Genomic DNA, 21,421 nt, shown 5'->3' on the forward strand with positions numbered 1-21,421 from the left:
CTACTTAAGACTGGTTTTGTGCTCCAGGGTCACACATATGAAACATTTAGCCTACTAAATATGTACTACATGCAAACTTAAAGGAATATGGGGTTAATATTTTATTGCTGGTCAATATTTCCTTCTAAAATATTTTGGTTTTAACGTTTGCAGCAATGTGGCAAATGGTTTCTAAAAGTACAAATATTTAATTTTGACTCCTAACTCATTATTGAGGTACAAAGTGCATGCCGAAATAAAATGATATATTGCCAGCCCTATCTTTTTATGAAAATATATTTGAATATATGCGAATCAACAAACCCATCAGTGTATGCACAGGTGATTAATTATTAATGTCTTATCTACTGTTGAACTTTTATTAGTCTGCTGGTAGGAGCTGTATCTGTTAAAAAGTTCAAAGTGCTCTTCACTAATTTGCTATCTCTTATATGACACCAGAACCTTATTTATTTAGGTTTCGTTTTTTAGGAACTGTAATTGGTTGAAGCTTTGCGCCACCTAGTGGCCACGAAATGACAAGACTTTACCAGTCAGTAACAGCTGAGCAATATAATAGTAGTCCACAGTTCATATTTAAAGACAGTGCTCTCAGAGTAACCAGACTTTGAATAAAAAATAGAGATATATACAAAAATGCATGCATTTATTTGATGTGTCCGTTTGCATTAATAAAACATGTTACAACTGATGGAAACAAGAACCATCTCTACCAATCATCTGTAGGTACAACAATGACAGAAGGAGGCATGTTTTCACAAACACTTGAGGATGGAGAAGCTGCAGGTGGTTCCTCCTGGACAGCTGCACAGCTTCCCGAAGCGAGCGCCTTTGCGGACCGCACACTGCTCACCTGCATCACACTGAACACACCATTGCTTGTATCAAGGTTTGTCAAGTTTTATATTATGGTTTCCATATTACATAATTACATTAGTAAGTACTGGTTATACCAAGTACCTTGCATAAAATTGGTCATTTTTCATGCAGTACGTTTTTATTTTCCAATCTCAAAATGAAATTCTGCCATCGTTTACTTAAGCAATAAGGTACGAGAGCGTCGTGCGTCGTGCCTAACAACGCCCTTCAGCCGTGATTTATTCACGATACAGCACGGCCTCAAGTACCTTATTGCTTTTATAAAACGGTTACCACACAATAAAAATATTAAAATCTAAAATATATATTAATTTATATATATATATTAGGTTGTACATTTTCATAAAGTAAAATCATTAACTGTCTTCCGCTGTAAAAAGTAGTCCCTAACTGCTAAAGCTTTGATTACGTTGCTAAGGGTGGTTGCTAAGGAGGTTCAATGATACACAAAACCGTTGAGTGAAGCGGCCATAGCCGTGCAGTATCATGAATACGACACAGCTGCTGACCAATCAGAATTGAGGAATGGAACTAACCAAGCGACTTTTGGAACAAGAATGAAAATATTCCTAATGTTCACACTCACTTTTTGTCCAACCATTGAAAGTTGAGGTAATCAACACGGTCAAGCTTCAAAAAGTACCTAATCATAAAAGTAATCCGAGTAAATCGTTTTAATCCAAGGCTACTGATGATTTTTGACGGTTTATATCATAAACTGCTTTTAAAATGGCCTTTTATGCACATATAAATCAACACACATACATAGAGCTCATCAAATATCTGACTCTGGACCACAACACCTAAAAAAAAAAATCTTAAGTAGCCAAAAATACATTGTATTTGTCAAAATTCTCATATATTTTGATTGGTAATATGCATGGCTAAGAACTTGATCTGGACAAATTCAAAGGTGATTTTCTCAATATTTTGATTCGCACCATCAGATTCCAGATTTTCGAGTTGTATCTTGGCCAAATATTCTCCAATCATAACAAGCCATCAATGAAAAGCTTATTTATTCAGCAAATCAAGTTGACCCTCGTGACATTTTGTGGTCCAGGGTCACATATGGTAAACGGAAACTCAGACGATCATGTTACGAAACTAGACTTTCAATGGATGGTCAAAAATGGTGAGAGGATATTAAAAATATCAAAATTTGTGTCAAAGATGAATGACAGACTTATGGGTTTGGATGATCATGAAGTTGGAAAAAAATGTCATATTTTTCTAATACATTAAATTAAAAGGTGAATACATTTTTTGCAACATATTCGCCACAAACACTTACCAAGGGAACCCAACCAAACTTCTTCTCCGCAGTGGGAATCTGTTTGTTTCTCAGTTTTTCAAGAACTTCTTGAAGAGCTTCGATCTGTAAGATATTATTTTCACTTTCTCAATTCATTTATCCATTAATGCTAACTTCTTAGAATGATTTCCAGAGTGACTGAACCACACTCTTAAAAATAAAGGATGCTTCCGGACGCCATAGAAGAACTTTTCTGTCTTAAGGTTCCATAAAAGAACCTTTCTGTTTCTCAAAAGGTTCTTTGTGGCGAAAGAAGGTTCTTCAGATTATAAAAAGAACTCAATGGCTCTTTGTGGAACCAAAAACGGTTCTTCTATGGCATCGCTGAGAAGAGCTTTTCATTTTTTAAGATCTAAACAAAAGTTATCTTACCAGTTCTTTCTCCTCTTGAGCCTTCATGTTGTCTTGTAGCGAACGGATCTCTAGGACATCATCACAGCTAACTAGTAGCATTAAGATGGAGCAGGTTACGGTTAGAAGGAAGATCCGATCACTAACCATTGTGTCGAGAAACGGGACTTGATTTGAGACAGGCGTCTGTTGTGTCCGACTCTTCTCAAGTAACAGAAGGAGGACCATCTCAAGCACTTATAAGCTCTCTGTGCAATGACACAAATCTGCTCTAAATGCATCAACGTGAGATGTAGTAGATGTCACGGGTCATGATCCCACAGCACCTCCGAAGGCAATGCAAACTATACTCTGTCTCCACAGTTGGAAGAACGTCAGCATGATGATTCATACGTCTGACCCATGAACCTCAAACACCGAACCGCTGATGTACACCTAACCTCATCTTTGACTGTGATCACCAATCATTTTTATTTCCGGAGAAGATCATTTCATTACCGGAGCCTCCATGACAAGAAATTGCCATTTTAAGAGTTGCAAACAATTCCTTTTGTAAATCTATTTTGGTTTTGTGGGTCATATGGGTGAAAACGAAACATGCAGGATGTCTCAATGCTAATGGAAAAATAATAAAAACATCTCAGCTTCAGCAAATAACTAATAACTGAACAATTGCAGTAATACCATTCACTAGAAGAATCAAAATTCTTTTCCAAATAATAGGAGTAAGAAATGAAAAAGATTGAGGCACTGCAGGCAAAAAAGTTTGAGATTTTGAGCTTTCTGGTTTTTCATAAAGTGTTTTTTTCCAGACTACACTCCTAAAAATAAAGGTGCTTCACGATGCCATTGAAGAACCTTTTTGTCTAAATGGTTCCATAGAGAACCTTTAACATCTGAAGAAACTTCTTCTGTTTCACAAAAGGTTCTTTGTGACAAAAGAAGGTTCTTCAAATTATAGAAATGGTTCTTTTAAGAACTTTTGACTGAATGGTTCTTTGTGGAACCAGAAATGGTTCTTCTATCGCTGTCAAGAACCCTTTAAAGCACCTTTATTTTTAAGAATGCAGGGGAAAGAAAACATCCAGAAGACACAGTTAAGTGTTTCTTTTATAGCACTTTATCTATTTGTGCCAATAGATTTCAAATACAATAAATATTTGTAAAAGCCGTTTTCTCAAAATGAGTTTTTTTTCTTCTTCTACACTGAGCCATAAATCTTCACTTCAGTAGCACTTACACACACCAAACTTTACATTTTTATTCCTGACTATATCCTGAGGGATTTGTTCACATATAATTTGGTTGAGTTTAACATTTTATTCCCCAAAAAACAGGAAAAAAATATAGTGTTTCTTGTCTGTCCTGAAGTTTTTTCTAAATTATGGAGTGACAATATGAGACCCTCTGTAAAAACTGGTGACTCTAATTTGTCACAAAAATTAAACAAGATAGACTTTTAAAACTGACTTCATCCAGTCCAGTGTTTAGATTTTCGTACATATTTAAACCCAACGTTTAAAATGTTTGCAATTATCAATGTAATCAATCGACTGGGTAAGCAAGGCAATAACTATTAGTTTTTTTTTTCCTTTTTACCCTATTCACTTGCAGTGTCTCACCTTAAATGAATCAATTATAGAGTATGTACTTTGAAAATAAAAATCAGTATTCAAAACATTGGTAAGCTTATAAAAAGGATTTATCATTTGTCTGGTCGGATTTCGCAAGTTAGGTTCAAGTAATTTGTCTTTGCTTTTAAGTCACTTCATAAACAAAAAAGTCTGGTTATTAAGTGAGGAGATGCGTTAGTTCTGCCCTCTTGTAGCCCTAACTTTATAAACTTAATGGTATATCATTCAAAACAGCATCTATTTGAGGAATTATCTGTTGTTAACAAAGAACCAGAGATGCCACAGAGACTATTTCATAACTGATCCAGAGATGGACAGGTAAGATATCAATCGTTATGTCGAATGTTAGCGTTGCTTAACTGAGAAGTTAAGCAAGCTAACGTTTGTATTAAAGCACTAATAAGTAAAAACTAGTGTCTCAGACATTTACCTGGTTAAACCATTATTTACAGGTATTCATTCAACCCTTAGGCTTTTGATATCGTTCGCGATAATTCGACAATATGAATATGAGCAATGCTCTCACATGACATGAGTAAATGCGCGGGCACAATAAGCGGGAAAAATGACTTTTGTCGATGTAGCGATTTATGAAGCACAACTCAGAAGTCACTTTTAAACGAACTTACTGTTAGGTAACGAAGCAAATTCGCGTTACCAACTTGCATTTTTTGCTTAATACAAGTGGTAAAATCTTTTGCTCTATTTCTCCCACAGAAATTCAGTGAACAACGGTAAACGTGAAAGCTCTTTAACTCGCAGTTTTACATCTCGACCACCAGAGGGCCAAATCTTCCATATTTGAATATTGCACGTTGATATTCTATTCATATTTTTTTCCAAGCACATTTTACCATTTCCAAACAACATGTTTTTAATTTTGTATGTATATAAGTGATACAAAATTGTCCATGAAGACTGAGAAACTCCTGATATTCAGATGTGAATAATTATAAGGCATGTTTTCTATTACAGATTAATAGAGCCAAAAAATAGATTTCACTCAGACTGAAAAGACAATTTTTTTTAAATGCCCTATTCCCTAAGGATTCAATACTAATGCAATACTAAATTTGCAATTGCAAAAGTAAAGGCATGACCATTGGACTGCGAAGTGCTCAGTGGGTCGGACTCGGCATGGTCCGAAAAAATCAGGTGAGGAAGAAAAGACATGTTAACTTCAAAAGAATTAGCTATCAGGGACCATTTAGTCTCCAGTGCCATCATTTTCCAGAACTGCAACCTTTAACAAACCTCTCCAAAAGTGCAATGTGTCAGGTTCTCATTGACTTTGCATGGGTAAAAAAAAAATTCCCAAAATTACCTTCACTTAATAAGAATAACATGCTAAAGTGTTGTGAAATACTTAAAGACGGTTATTCTATAGGCTTTATAGACAGATAAGTTGAGAGTGACTCTTGAAAGACCAGCATCACATCCTCTTGTACCACTCTTTCAAGAACTTAACTTCAAAAATTTGGCAGTTAGTTTTCATCTCTGCAAGAAAGGCTTCTCGGGATAGGAGACAGACAAAAAAAAAAATGAACTCCCAAAACTACTGCCAGATTCTTGAAGATAAATCCTTCAAACAAGTGGTAAAAGAAGATGTGATGCTGGTCTTTCAAGAGTCATTCTCAACTTATCTGTCTATAAATCCTATAAAAATCTTCAAAAGTCTTCATGTAGGCCTATTTCACAAAACTTCAGCATGTTATTCTTAGCATGTTAATTTGAGAGATTTCACTTCTGGAGACTCCAGGTGGGTTGCAGTTCTGGAAATGGTGGCACTGGAGACTGAACGGTCCTTGATGGTTTCACACCTAATCTTCAACCTAATTCTAAATTCGTTTTTTCTGACCCGTGCTGACCCAACAAGGATTTCGCTGTCCAATGGTCATCCCTTAACTTTGCAGATTGCAGTATTGCATTTTTATTGTATCCTTCTCATGGGAATTTAATAATTTTTGACTTTTCCAAACTTACGTTTTGGCTCATTTTAACTGGAAAAGATGAACTGGAAAATATTTATGCACACCTGAATATAAGGAGTTTCTTACTTTCAGTCTTAATCGACAATTATATAGCACTTATACATGATTAAATACAAAATTAATAGTCATTATTAAGATGGATGTGGTTTGGAATTTGTAAAACATGCCTAATAATGGACACAGTGCAGACGTGCATCACAATTCCAACAATTCATCAAACAGCATATTTGTATCTTGGTCTTTATTGTGAAATATATGACAATGTAGTGTGAATTTTTGTAAAATCCACAAATAAATGATTGATACTTTATTCAAAACGTCAAAAAAACACATTCTAAGAATGATAGTTGAATTTCACTTCAACCTTCCTACTTTATTATTTTAGGTACTCATTTAAACACACACACAGGCCGCTCAACTTAACAGATCCTGGTCGCTGAACACAGTGTCTGCTCCGGTCGGGTTCGGCTGTGAAGGCTCTGTAGCGTTTGGAGGAGCTGGAGGAGCTGTGGCAATGACCGGCTTGAACTCTTTCCAGGGTTTGGTAGGACAGTTGAGCGGCGTGCCTTGGGTCGGGCTGATGCTCTCCTTGGATTCCTCTGAGGATTCCTTGACTTGTGTCTTTGGAGCCGACTGAGGCATGATCCGAAGAGGAGACCAGCCTGGTGGCCGTTTAAATCTTGTGACAGTCTGAAAACAAGACATTGGGCATCGATGGGTTTATTGAAAATCAATTGCAATGCTGTGCAAAAAATCAATTATTTGATGGGGTGTCTCACCTTAATGACCACTTCCTCACATTCAACATGCACTTCTGGGCCCTCGTGCCTCCAAGGAGCCACATCCACAGTAGAGTTACACTGCATAACCTCCTAAACAACAACCTTATGTGAGATGCTACAAGTACACAAGTACACGTTCCTTAAAATTGATAAATAATTCTATCAGACAAAGAACTTTCAGTGTTATTGTGCCATCTCAGACCAAATTAAAAACCTATTAAATCAGACTAGCATTCAAAATGTTATGACATATCCCGTATGTATATACTGTATGTTACTGAGTGATTTTGGATGGTACCGTTTTTTCCTGCATTGGGTGGCACTCCTCAGTAACTGATTTGAATTCTGCCTTGGTGCAGTTGCTCTTCTCAATCTGAAACTGCAATTTATACCTGAATCCAGCAACCACCTACACACAGAGAAGATCAACAATGTCGCAACATTAACCTTGATAGACATGAGGTCAACCAGTCTACATTTGACCAATCTGACAAAAAAACAAAAACAGTCCAATGGATTAAACAAATTAAAAAAAAGGTGATTTTACATTGATATTCATGCATTTGGAAGATGCCTCTAACCAGTGTTGGGCATGTTACTTTAAATAAGTGATGACAAATAGTGACAAATAGTAACTGAGTTATCATTATAAAAGTAACTAATTACCAGGGAAAGTAATTATTGTGGTCCTTTAAATGAATAAAAATATGTTAAACGAACAAACCATTGTACACTAATCTACTCTATTTTAATGTTGCTATGGGACAATGTGAGAGACACCTTCCAGGGGCTAAATATCACATTTTTGGGGTCATGAAAAACATCCCACAGATAAGAATAAGGTACAGTATAATCATAATTACAACAGAACAATGTGTTTTTGTAAAATAAAGAAAATACACAGGGTGCATTCTATGCCGTCTCGTCTCCGTTGCCTCTTTTCACAGACATGTAAATAAAACAACCTGAACATTACAGACATAAAAAATACATGTATAGATTGCTTGAAATGGCTACTTTTAAATGACAAAACAAATTGATCTCTGATAAAGAAATCTGTATGATACCTACGCGAGCTCCGGTTTTTCCTGTCTAAACTCATCTTTTAATGTAATCACACCCACGGTCCATGTGAGATGTGCGGACTCGGAGCCACATCATTTCCGTAAACAAACGTCCCTGCTGAAAAAACCAGCATATGCTGGTTAGGTATGTTTTGGTGCTGGGATGCTGGTTTTAGCTGGTTAATGCTGGTCCTTTGCTGGTTTATGCTGGTCCCTTGCTGGTTTATGCTGGTCCTTAGCTGGTTAATGCTGGTCCTTTGCTGGTTTATGCTGGTCATGTTGCTGGTCAAGGACCAGCATAAACCAGCAAAGGACCAGCATTAACCAGCAACATGACCAGCATAAACCAGCAAAAACCAGCAAGGGACCAGCATAAACCAGCAAAGGACCCGCATATACCAGCTAAAACCAGCATCCCAGCACCAAAACATACCTAACCAGCATATGCTGGTTTTTTCAGCAGGGGTGAACGTTCATCAAGTTAATCCGCTTCAGTGAGCTCAATTAACCTTACCAAAAAGAAGTATACTTCAAGTTTATTTTATCAGGTATACTTAAGTAAAGTTCAAGTATGTTTTTAAGTATACAAATATCAGTGTACTAGATGGAGTTGATTAACCCCCCAAAGCTTAGATTACATGTGGGAGCATCTGTTGTTTCGGTTTCTTCTTCACTTGTGTTTTGTAAATTCTGTTCAGAAGATGTGCAATAGTGCCCCTAGCTTTTAACAATGGTTCTCAGAGCACAAGTAGAGCTGAAATATATAATAAAATCACTTTTTCTAAGTATAAGTCAAGTATACTTAAATCAGGGTATCTGCAGATATGAACAAGTGAAAATTAAAAGACCTTTTTAATACCACCTTTTATGAAATTTAAGACCTAAACCTGTAATGGAAATATACGTTATATTACATGCATATATGCAATATTTAATTTGTTTAATGTAAAAAGTAAACAATATTTCATGGCTCTCATAAATTTTATTTATTACTCCGATATACAGTGAACTTTTCATATCAGCAGATACTATTCCACACAAAATATCCCCATAAAAGTACCACTTAGAGACATCTGGTGATGTAAACAATTCATTCTGAAGCAATATTTTCATCAGTGCTCTATTAGCTTTTATGTCTTAAAGCTGCATATTTGATTTGAGCCCTTTTTTTTACTTTTGAAATGTATGAATCACCTTTGAAATGATTACAATTTATCAAATTCTATATGGCTGTTAGCAGTCAGATTACATTAATTTACACTGCAAAATTAAAAGTGCAATAAAAGATGTTATGAGAATAACGTTTTAAATACATTTATGAATGTACAAATTAGAAATGTTGGGGTGGGGACGCATCCTTTTAAACACTAAACTACCAGCAGGTGGCGGTAAGTCACTTCATGAGCGAGTTATTGAGTTATTTCAAGTGATTCAAGCCAAACGCTGAATCGTTTAGTAGTAAAACGTTGCTTGGAGAATGTGCTATACTTCTGCTGTGATTCTTGTTTGGAACTATTTCCGTTGGTGAAACAGAACAAAACAGTAAATATTTTGTCTAAAATGCAAGTAACTACTTGACTAACTAGTTTATTAAACTAAAATTAATGTAACATTTGTATCATGAGAATATTCAGCAAAAAGCTCCCTTGGTATATTACTATATCATGTTATAAATAAACTATACATTTTCAATTGTTGCCTCAGTGTGTTTTTTTAGAGTTTCTTTATGTGTGCTGTTACGCTCATTTGTTTTAAAGTATGTCACAAAGAGACCAGAAATACACTATCCATTATCAATTGCTGTTTACGTTGAATGTATTAAAATAGGAATCTTTCTTGCCTTACGATGCTTCGCTGGTTATTTGTGTCACTTCAGTTTTAATCAGGCTGTTTGTTCGGTCTATATATATTATTATTATTAATATTGAGACCATTATATACAGAAAAGAAGCTTGTTGGACCTGTATTCCGCTACTGCGATTCTGTCTGAAGACGCAGTAACTACCGCAGGGGGAGGGAAAAAAAATCTTCAGTCCGTCAGACACTGCGGTCATGCCAGTCGCGTCTTGAAAACACACGGTCACGCCAGCCGCACTTTTTTTTGCATGCACGTCTAATCGCGGACTTACGGTATGGGTTCTGGGAGCGGTCAAAATGTATTTAAAGACGCTGTTAGAACGGCGTTTTCTTTATGCGTTACGTGATATATTTTCCATCAGGACCTAAATTAAGTAATGAAGACTGAAGATATTTTAGCGGACATGTGACCAGAACTATTTAAGACCTACCGAAACTGAATTGAAGACTTTTTAAGACTTTTTAAGGCCTTATATTAGAAAAACGTTATTTAAGACTTTTTAAGGATCCGCGGATACCCTGTAAATGTGTAGTGGCCGAGAGAGCTCAACGCGCTGCAACTTAAAAAACACATGCAAACAGAAAAAAACGACAAAAAAAAACAAAAAAACATCTTCATCAGTTTGATAACACAGGCGCTGCAAATCCTCGCAACGCAAACACAAATACGGAAACGCGCTGCAAACTCAAAAAAAGCGCTGCAAACTCAAAAAAAGCGCTGCAAACACAAAACAAGCGCTGCAAACACAAAAAAAGCGCTGCAAACACAAAAAAGCGCCGCAAACACAAAAAAAGCGCCGCAAACACAAAAAAATATAATGTGGTATAGTAACACCACATTTCACCATGTTGTAACAAGGAAACAGTAATTTGTTTAATTACTTGTTACTGAAAGTCGTTAGTAACACCGTTTATTTATAATGCCATTATTTCCATCACTGCCTCTACTCCAAGTCACTTCATATTGCATTCAGGCCATTGGTTTTCTCTGTGAACACATTCCCTGGGAATCAAATATGTGTCCTTTGTGCCTGCTGAGCTGCAAGAACATGAAAAGAAATCATTTACCTGTTTGGTTGCCAATGTCAAGTCCTTAAAGATGTAGAAATGCTCATGGTTGATCACACCGTTGGCTTTCGACAAAGAGTGAATGAGCGGTTCCCTCAGTTCTTCACGATGTAGGTCGATCTTTTCAGGGCAGCCCAGACAAGGGGCGACTTTAGATGAAACAGCTGGTTCGGCTGTCGGAGAAAGTTTGGGAAAGAGTAAAATTTGATATATGCTTTGGTGAAAACCATACTTCCATAGCTCTCAGCATTTTAAAAAATACTGTTTAATTGACAAATTCCTGGTGAAGAACAATATGGCACACAAATCAAAGGAGATAGGACAATGTTTGAATGAAAAGAAGTCTCAAAAGATGAAAAACAGGAATTAGGGCGAATCAATAAATTATGGATAATTTTTTGCTATTGTGTGAGTAATATGTAAGCAGGTACCCCATAAAAAGTAACTGTCTAATTACGAGTGTTTACTTGTAAGTACTTACAAGTAATTTAAAATTTTATCTGATTACGTAATCCAGATTACATGTAAGCAGGTCTGGTAAAGACAATATATACTGTAACTAAAATTACAGTAAAATTATAGGAGGAGTACACACTCTATTATCTAAAAAATGGCTGCTATTGCGAGAGCAGAACTAAGAACTAAGTCTTTTCTAGTCCTCTGAAAAGGTCAGATTTATTTTGATAACACTTGCCTTATGGGTGGTGATAAAATACACTTTTAAAAATATAGGTTCTTTATTAAAATTGTAGGTTCCATTAAGAATCTTGAACATCCATGGAACCTTTAAAATGCAAAAAAGATTCTTTATAGTTGAAAAAGTTTCTTTAGATTTTTTTAAATGTTTTCAAAATGGTTCTTTGAAGAACTGTTCACTGAATGTTATTTTTAATCAATTTGTCACAAAAGCCCTGAAAAGGCAAAGTATAGTAATGATGGCCATACTAGAACTAAAAAAAGGGCTTCAAAGTTTTTCAATTTTGATCTGTTTTCAAAAAAACCTTGCCTGAATCTGAGGGAATCTGAATCTTGTCTGTGCCTTATTTTCTGCATTTTGTAACTTTTACTACGGAAAAAATGACTGTGTGCACTATAAGGTTAAAGTAAAAAGGCATTAAATAGCAGTTATTACAGTCATTATACAACATGTGACATACCTGAACAGTCGTGTAACAGTAACTCTTGAGCTGCTTCTGTAAACAGGACTTTGGCGTGACAGATTATGAGTGCCTGAGGAACCACAAAACATACATGTTCTCATACATGTATTCATGACCAAAGGCTGCTGTTAGGCACAAATGACCAGTGTTGGGGGCAATGCATTACAAGTAACACGAGTTATTTAATCAGATTACTTTTTCTAATTACTAATAAAGTAACGCGTAACGTAATGTCCAAAAAGTAAAGCAAAAGTAACGTAATGCATTACTTTCCATAAAATGTGACTAAGTAAAACAATTACTTGGGTATTTTTTTATGGAATAATGCAATATTGTAATACATTACTTGCTAATAAAGCTAGAAACATGCTAATAACATGCAAATCATGCTAGAAACATGCTAACAACGTGCTAATCATGCTAGAAATATGCTAACAACATGCTAATCATGCTAGAAACATGTCAAAAACCTGCTAATAACTTGCTAATAATGCTAGAAACATGCTAACATCATGCTAGAAACATGCTGTCTGTCATTCTAATCATGCTAGTAACAGGCTAACGACATGCTAATCATGCTGGAAACATGCTAGAAACAGGTTAACGACAAATTTCAACAACTTGCTAATCATACTGAAAAAATGTTACCAACATGTTAATCATGCTAGAAACATGCTAGTAACTTGCTAATCGTGCTAACAACAGGCTACTAATGCTAACATCATTCTAGCAACATTCTAATCATATTAGCAACATGCTAGTATCAGGCTAATTATGTTAGAAACATGCTAGAAACAGCTTAACGGCATGTTAATCATGCTAGTAACATGCTAATAACTTGATAATAATGTAAAAACATGCTAACAATATGCTAATTATGTTAGAAACATATTAACAACATGCTAATTAGGTTAGAAACATGCTAACAGCATGATAATTATGCTAATAACTTGCTAATAATGCTAGAAACATGATAACATCATGTTAATAACTTGTTAATAATGCTAGAAACATGATAACATCGTGCTAATCATGCTAGAAAAATGTTAACAACATACTAGCGACATTCTAATCATGCTAGCAACATGCTAGTAACAGGTTAATCATATTAGAAACAGGCTAGAAACAGGCTAACGACAGGCTAACGACAGGCTAATCATGCTAGTAACATGCTAATCATGCTAGAAACATGATAATAACATGCTATTAATGCTAAAAACATGTTAATCATGTTAGAACATGCTAGTAACTTCCTGATAATGTTAACAACAGGCTAATAATGCTAACATCATGCTAACGTGCTACGTCCGAACAGATTGCATTATTTTATGTATAATCATTTCTGTATTAATTAATTTGAAATCATTTTCTTTTTTTTAAATCATCTTAAATGTTCTTAATTTAGTTTTTATTGTTGTGATTATTATTTTAAATTTTTATGATTTTTATGCTATTGTGATTTTAATTCCTTTTTATGTACAGCACTTTGAATTACCATTGTGTATGAAATGTTCTATATAAATAAACTTGCCTTGCCTTGCCTAACGACATTCTAATCATGCTAACAACATGCTAGTAACATGCTAATCATGTTAGAAACATGCTAACAACATGCCAATCATGCTAATCTGTCTAGAAACATGCTAGAAAAATGTTAACAAAAGGCTGATCATTTTAGAAACATGCTAGTGTCTTGCTAATCATGCTATAAACATGCTAGCAACATGTTAATGATGCTAACAACATGCTAGCAACACGCTATTGACACGTAAATCGTTACAAACATGATAGAGACATGCTAACAACATGCTAATCATACTAGAAACATGCTAGAAACATGCTAATCAGGCTAGAAACACGTTAACAACATGTTAATCATGCTAATAACTTGTTAATCATGCTAGTAATGCTAACATCATGTTAACGGCAGTCTAATCATGCTAGCTACATGCTAGTAATATGCTAATCATGTTAGAAACATGTTAAAAACATGATACACATTGTAATCATGTTACAAACATGCTAGAAACATACTAATCAGGCTAGAAACATGTTGACAATATGTTAATCATGCTAAAAACATGCTAGTAACTTCCTGATCATGCTAACAACATGCTAATGCTAACATCATACTAGCGACATTCTAATCATGCTAGCAACATGCTAGTAACATGCTAATTATGTTAGAAACATGTTAGAAACATGTTAATGACATGCTAATCATTTTAGAAACATGCTAGTGCCTTGGTAATCATGCTAGAAACATGCTAGCAACATGTTAATGATGCTTACAACATGCTAGAAACATGCTAATCATGTTAGAAACATGCTAACAACATGTTAATGATGCTTACAACATGCTAGCAACATGCTAATCATGTTACAATAATGCTAGAAACATGCTAATCATGCTAGAGACATGCTAGCAACATGCTAATCATGTTAAAGACATGCTAGCAACATGCTACTCAAGCTATTAAATTGTTAATTATGTTAGCTACATGCTAGTAACATGCTAAATATGTTAGAAACATGCTAGCAACATGTTAAAACATGCTATCTATCCATCCATCTGACAGACTGTATTGTCTTCAAAACAATCAAGCTTTAAGCTTCAAATCTACTTTAAACTTCAATCTTTATCGGACTGAAAACCATCAAATGTTTTTACAACTTTTTTTTTTAAACTTTTACACTTTTTCACACTTTCTGATCAGACTTTTTCAAACCAACTTAAAGTTTGTCTTGACAAGTGGACTGTTGCAGCAGGTACCCGAGATTTTCTACATAACTGTTTCTAAATGTAAAGGTTTATTTTAGCAGCAGTAGATTATCATGTAGGTGCATTTATAAGATCTTACCTTATCTGCTTCTTGCAGATAGTCACATTCATGCCAAACTTTGTCTCCTCCTGCGGGACAGTCTGTCTCTCTGCTCGTGAATCGTACGAACACTGTTTCTGACGATTCATTCTGAGCCTGTGAAAATGACCATATTACGCTACACTCTTAACAATAAAGCTTCTATATTGGCATTGAGTGTTCCATGAAGAACCTTTAACTTTCCATTCCACAATAGGTTCTTTATAGTAGAAAAAAAAAGGTTCTTAGATGATTCAAATGTTCTTCATTCTGAGTAAAATTGCTCTTTAAAGACCTGTTTAGGGAAAGGTTCTTTGGGGAACAAAGAAAGGTTCTACTGTTGCATTGATACACTCCTAAACATAAGGGGGTTTTCACAGGGATGCCATAGAAGGGTTTCTCAAAGAACCTTTCAGTGAACAGTTCTGAAAAAAGAACCATTTTACTTAGAATGAATATAGAATAAAGAACCTTCTGTGCATTGATAAGATTCCATAGATGTCCTTCATGGAACCTTCAGAAGCTAGAGTTGCTTAGAGCTGAAAAAGCAAAACTACATCCTACCTTTGTAGCCTCCAGGATTTCATAGAGAGCCAGCTGAGCACCTTCAGTCAATATCTTGTTGTGCGTGGACAGAGTTAAGTTCACAACATTCTCCACGCGTTTATCATCACACGCAATTTTAATGTCACTTTGTCCAAGTCCTCCAGAAGAATAAAGCCAAGCTAGAGCAAAAAGCATCAAGATCTTGTCCCGCATCATTGCGCTCCTCTGAAAACCCAGCAGTGTTGGAGTGAGAGGGTTCAGAAGTGTCTTCGCTGGACTCTATCGCCCCTGTAATGATTTACTCACTGCTAGAAAGCTCAGTTCTGTGTCTGTATCTCCAGCTGTCCAAATATGGTGCGGAGGTATTCAGCAGATGTAATGCAAATGTTTACTCGTCTGAGATGCTCTCCACAACACGCAGTTCTCTGAACCTCCGCTCCAAACCAATGATGAGAGACCTTCACAGAGACCTTGACACGCTGGTGCACAAATTAACATCGGATCACCGTTTTAACATTTTATTTAGGTAGACAGTCTGTTCCAAAAAAATCAATTCAGAGAGTTCCATGTGTTCTGAACTCAAACATTGGCTATCAGGCAAAAAGAAAGTGTTTGGCCGTTCAGTTTGTCTATCAAACGTTTATTGATTACAGAATACATTTATTCTACTCTCTTCAGATTCCATGTTAGTGTACGTAATTTTTTTAAAGAGAGGTCCAGTGCTTCATAACAGAGACAAAAATGCAGCATGTAGCAGTTGTAAGAATGCAAAGTTGCGTTAAGTAAATTGACAAAAGCAGCAGTGTGTATTTAAGGCCATACTTTGTCCCCTCTACCTTTGACCTGTGCTGTGTGTTTTGCTCTCATGGAATTAAAGACATGATCTGCCACCAAATTTAGCCTTTAGAGATAGTACTTCAATATACTGAGGAGAGTTTACTTATAAACAGGTCATTTTTAAACATAAATTTTAAAAGCAAAATGCTGCAGTATAAAATGGTTTTAATGAACAGTTTTGTTCAAGTTGCCAAAAATATGTGACCATGGACCACAAAAAAGTCATAAGGTTCCAATTTTGGAAATTGAGATTTATACATCATCTAAAAGCTGAATAAAGAAGTTTTTTCATTGATGTATGGAAAGGGTAGGACAATATTTGGCCGAGATACATCAGTTTGAAAAACTAGAATTTAAGGTTGCAAAAAAATGAAAATATTGAGAAAATCGCCTTTAAAGTTGTCCAAATGAAGTTCTAAGCAATCCATATAATCAAAAAGTAGGTTTTGATATATTTACAGTAGGAAATTTACAAAATATCTTCATGGAACGTGATCTTTATTGAATACCCTATTTGTTTTTGGCATAAAAGAAAAATCGATAATTTTTAACCTTACAATGTATTCTTGACTATTGCTACATATATATATATATATATATATATATATATATATATATATATATATATATATATATATATATATATATGTGTGCTACTTAAGGCTGGTTTTGTGGTCCAGGATCACACATAACCTTTTGGTTTTTTGTTTTTAATAAGAAACAAACAAGCCCAGAGGAATGCTCATTGTGTGAGATGTAGAGATGTCTTTTTAAAGGTCAAAAAGATCCAACAATGCATTTTTGGCATCAAAATAACTACATAAAATGGCTTTTTTTATTGCAATCTAGTCAACATCTTTTTTTTTTTTACTTTGAAGCAGCAAAAAAATTATAACTTTTAATTCGGAAAATGTGTATTCAAGTCAGTTTTTAAAATGAACTACATTTTTACGTGTTTTTTAAATAATCTGGACAACAACAAAAAAAATGTGTTGCATTCTTTCATATATGTAGTTATTATTAGTAAGATAATTTTTCAATTCAACTATAAAAACATGGATTGCACCAAGTCATTTAAACGTAAAACACTCCAAAAAATAGAAAAACACAAGAAACTTGAACACACACACAGAGCAAAAGGGAAGTAAAAAATGAACAGAGCACACAAAGTGTGAACAGACGTGTCTAAGCGATCTGCATCGTTCACACATTACAAAATGCAAAAAAAAATTATACACTTGCAAAGAACTTTGTTCTAAAGTGCTGCTTTTGATAAACGCTCTTAAGTTTTCAGTTTTGTTTTAAAACAGATACACATGGTTGAACCATTAGGAAAGTTTCTGTTAATGTTTACATAATGAATTATTCAAATTTCTAGTATTAGAAAGAAAAAAAAAAACACTCAGTTTATACATATCTAAAGTGAGTGGTGTTTGCTGTGACATTATAGCTTTTGAGGCACTGAATTCATTTTGTTCCCGTGAAAAAGCATGGCAAATATTAGTGACAGTTGATGTCTTGGTGGCACTAAATTTTGGGCAGGAGCCTTAAAGTGGCACCACGAATATTTCAGACCTAACTCTACACTCTATACTACACTGATATTTGTATACTCACTACATGAAGTTTACTTTAAAATATACTTGAACTTAAGTACCAAAGTTACTCAAGTTACTTGAAGTTTACTAAAAAGTAGGCCAATTTAGTCCCAAGGAGTATTGAAATAATACACTTACAAGTATACTACTAGTACATTGATATGTGTATACTTACTACCTAAAGTATACTTAAAATATTCTTGAACTTTTCTTAAGTACCAAAGTTACTTAAAGTACTTAAGTTGTTAGAAGTATACTAAAAAGTGGGCCAATTTAGTCCCAAGGAGTATTGAAATAGTACACATACAAGTATACTACTAGTACATTGATATTTGTATACTTACTACATGTAGTATACTTAAAAATATACTTGAACTTTACTTAAGTACCAAAGTTACTTAAGTTACTTGAAGTATACTAGAAAGTGGGCCAATTTAGTCCCAAGAAGTATTGAAATAGTACACTTAGAAGTATACTACTAGTACACTAATATTTGTATACTTACTACATGAAGTATACTTAAAAATATACTTGAACTTTACTTAAGTACCAAAGTTACTTAAAGTACTTCAGTTACTTGAAGTATACTAGAAAGTGGGCCAATTTAGTCCCAATGAGTATTGAAATAGTGCTCTTACAAGTATACTACTAGTACACTGATATTTGTACACTTACTACATTAAGTATACTTAAAAATATACTTGAACTTTACTTAAGTACCAAAGTTACTTAAAGTACTTAAGTTACTTGAAGTATACTAGAAAGTAGGCCAATTTTGTCCCAAGCAGTATTGAAATATTACACTTACAAGTATACTACTAGTACACTGATATTTGTATACTTACTACATGAAGTATACTTAAAAATATACTTGAACTTTACTTAAGTTCTTAAGTTACTTAAAGTACTTAAGTTACTTGAAGTATACTAGAATGTGGGTCAATTTAGTCCCAAGGAGTTGTAACGGGTGTTTTTGGTTTTGTTTTGGGGTTTTGTTTCATGTTCATGTTTTCATGTCTTTTATTATGTAATCATTTTCATGCTGTTGTGTCTTGCTTCCCTTCCTCATGTATTCCTGCCATTGGTCCCTTTGTTCCATGTGTCTTGTCCTGATTGGTTGCTATGGTCTTGTTCCTTGATTCTCATTGGTTGTTTGTGTCATGTGACCTGTATTGTCTAGTATAAATAGCCCTTGTGTTTGAATGGTTCCCGGTCGCGTATTGAAGTATTGAAGTTGTAATTCTGCTGTCTGGTGAGTGTTTTTCAAGTCTGTTTCAAGTCAAGTCTGTTCATGCCAAGTCAAGTTTATGTCAAGTCTGTTCAAGCCAAGTCAAGTCAAGTCAAGTCTGTTTATGTCAAGTTAAGTCAAGTCAAGTCTGTCAAGTTTATGTCAAGTCATTGTCTGGATTATGTTTCACGTTTGGATTGTTTGGATTTATGGATTATCGTCACTGTAAATAAACTGCACTTGGGTTCATCACATCTCGCCGTCTCAGTGGACTAATTGTTACAGAATACGCGACCAACAAAATGAACCCAGCGGTTGTACCTTTATTTTTAATAGTCAAGCATAAAAGTGTATAAAAACTTTCTTAAAAATAAACATTCCAACAACCAATGATGGTTCAATGAAGAACCTCAATGGAACCAAAAGGTTCTTTATAGTAGAAAAAGGTTCTTTAGATTATGTTGAAATGTTCTTCACACTAAAAAAAAGGTTATTTTAAGGAGTAATCACCAAAACATTCTTTGGGGAACCAAAAATGGTTCTTCTTTTGGAACCTTTATTTTTAATAGTCAACCATAAAAGTGTATACATATATTTTCCTTAAGAGACTACTTATTGTGAAGAAAATTTAAAAAAATCTAAAGAACCTTTTTCCACTATAAAGAACCTTTTGTGGAATGGAAAAGTTCCATTGATGTTAAAGATTCTTCATGGAACCATAGAACTCTCCCAAAATGAAACATTCTCTATTAGCATTGATGGTTCACGAAGAATCTTTAACATCAGCGGAACCATTCTATTGGACAAAAGGTCATTTATAGTGGAAAAAGGGTTTTATTTATAGTGGAAAAAAGAAAATGGTTCTTTTAAGAACTAATCACTGAAATGTTCTCTAGAAACCAAAAATGATTCTGAAAAATGAGTCAATTATAAGACCATTAAGGTGTATATACAATTTTCACCTTAATGGTTTTATGGTTTACTCTTTCATGCAATTTTCCTAAAGAGATCATTTATTGTAAAAAAAAAAAAAAAAAAAAAAAATCTAAAGAACATTTTTCCGCTGTAAAGAACCTTTTGTGGAGTGGAAAAGTTCCATAGATGTGAAAGATTCTTTGTGGAACCACAGATTAACAATATTGGACAAAAGGTTCTTTATAGTGGAGAAAGGTTCTTTAGATTATGAAATGTTCTTTACACTAAGAAAAAATAGGTTCTTTAATAACTAATAACCAAAACATTATTTAGGGAACCAAAATGGTTCTTCTTTTGGAACCTTTATTTTTAAGAGTCAACTAAAAGTCAACCATAAAAGTGTATGCAATTTTCCTGAAGAGACTATTTATTGTGAAGAACGTTTAAAAGATCTAAAGAAACTTTTTCCACTAAAAAGAACCTTTTGTGGAATGAAAAAGTTCCATAGATGTTAAAGATTCTTTATGGAACCATAGAACTCTCTTTAAAAAATAGACATTCTTTATTAGCATTGATGGTTCCATGAAGAGCCTTTAACATTGATGGAACCATTCCATTGGACAAAAGGTTCTTTATAGTGGAGAAAGGTTCTTTAGATTATGAAATGTTCTTCACACTAGGAAAAAAAAGGTTCTTTAATAACTAATAACCAAAATATTATTTAGGGAACCAAAAATGGTTCTGCTTTTGGAACCTTTATTTTTAAGAGTCAACTAAAAGTCAACCATAAAAGTGTATGCAATTTTCCTGAAGAGACTATTTATTGTGAAGAACATTTAAAAGATCTAAAGAAACTTTTTCCACTAAAAAGAACCTTTTGTGGAATGAAAAAGTTCCATAGATGTTAAAGATTCTTTACGGAACCATAGAACTCTCTTTAAAAAAATAGACATTCTCTGTTAGCATTGATGGTTTCATGAAGAACATTTAACATCAATGGAACCATTCCATTAGACAAAAGGTTCTTTATAGTGGAAAAATAGGTTTTATTTATAGTGAAAAAAAAAATCTTTTAAGAGCTAATCACTGAAAACCAAAAATGTTTCTTCCTTTGGAACCTTTACTTTTAAGAGTCAACCATAAAAGTGTATATACAATTTTCCTAAAGAGATCATTTATTGTAAAGAAGGTTTAAAAAAATCTAAAGAACCTTTTCCACTGTAAAGAACCTTTTGTGGAATGGAAAAGTTCCAAAGATGTGAAAGATTCTTAGTGGAACCACAGATGTCAAAATAGAACTTTTTCAAAAATAAACATTCTTTATTAGCATTGATG

At 34.3% G+C, this 21,421-nt stretch overlaps 2 protein-coding genes across 2 annotated transcripts; both read right to left on the reverse strand.

The window, feature by feature from the left end:
* Positions 1-651: 651 nt before the first annotated feature.
* Positions 652-4,896, reverse strand: cart1 (cocaine- and amphetamine-regulated transcript 1). Its single transcript, XM_073844254.1, has 3 exons — positions 2,567-4,896; positions 2,174-2,257; positions 652-863 (listed from the first exon to the last, which is right to left on the reverse strand). The coding sequence occupies exons 1-3, from the start codon at positions 2,771-2,773 to the stop codon at positions 756-758; spliced, it is 399 nt and encodes a 132-aa protein (XP_073700355.1). The 5' UTR covers positions 2,774-4,896; the 3' UTR covers positions 652-755.
* A 1,498-nt stretch (positions 4,897-6,394) lies between these two features.
* LOC141338650 (kininogen-like) lies at positions 6,395-15,820 on the reverse strand. Its single transcript, XM_073844251.1, has 7 exons — positions 15,527-15,820; positions 14,963-15,079; positions 12,099-12,171; positions 10,942-11,114; positions 7,251-7,361; positions 6,950-7,042; positions 6,395-6,860 (listed from the first exon to the last, which is right to left on the reverse strand). Exons 1-7 carry the CDS (start codon positions 15,722-15,724, stop codon positions 6,585-6,587), a joined length of 1,041 nt encoding a protein of 346 aa, XP_073700352.1. The 5' UTR covers positions 15,725-15,820; the 3' UTR covers positions 6,395-6,584.
* Positions 15,821-21,421: the final 5,601 nt, after the last annotated feature.

This window comes from Garra rufa, chromosome 7 (genome assembly GCF_049309525.1).
Source record: "Garra rufa chromosome 7, GarRuf1.0, whole genome shotgun sequence".
Classification (NCBI taxonomy): Eukaryota; Metazoa; Chordata; class Actinopteri; order Cypriniformes; family Cyprinidae; genus Garra; species Garra rufa.

What these genes read in the sequence shown, in the direction of transcription:
- cart1 (XM_073844254.1), bottom strand. Translation starts at nt 2,773, where the DNA reads ATGGTCCTCCTTCTGTTACTTGAGAAGAGTCGGACACAACAGACGCCT. An exon ending in CTCAAGAGGAGAAAGAACTG is followed by an intron (nt 2,258 to 2,566) that starts GTAAGATAACTT and finishes AATATCTTACAG; the next exon opens with ATCGAAGCTCTTCAAGAAGT. An exon ending in AGTTTGGTTGGGTTCCCTTG is followed by an intron (nt 864 to 2,173) that starts GTAAGTGTTTGT and finishes TGGTGTGTTCAG; the next exon opens with TGTGATGCAGGTGAGCAGTG.
- LOC141338650 (XM_073844251.1), bottom strand. Translation starts at nt 15,724, where the DNA reads ATGATGCGGGACAAGATCTTGATGCTTTTTGCTCTAGCTTGGCTTTAT. An exon ending in ACCCAATGCAGGAAAAAACG is followed by an intron (nt 7,043 to 7,250) that starts GTACCATCCAAA and finishes GTTGTTGTTTAG; the next exon opens with GAGGTTATGCAGTGTAACTC. An exon ending in GTGAGGAAGTGGTCATTAAG is followed by an intron (nt 6,861 to 6,949) that starts GTGAGACACCCC and finishes TCTTGTTTTCAG; the next exon opens with ACTGTCACAAGATTTAAACG.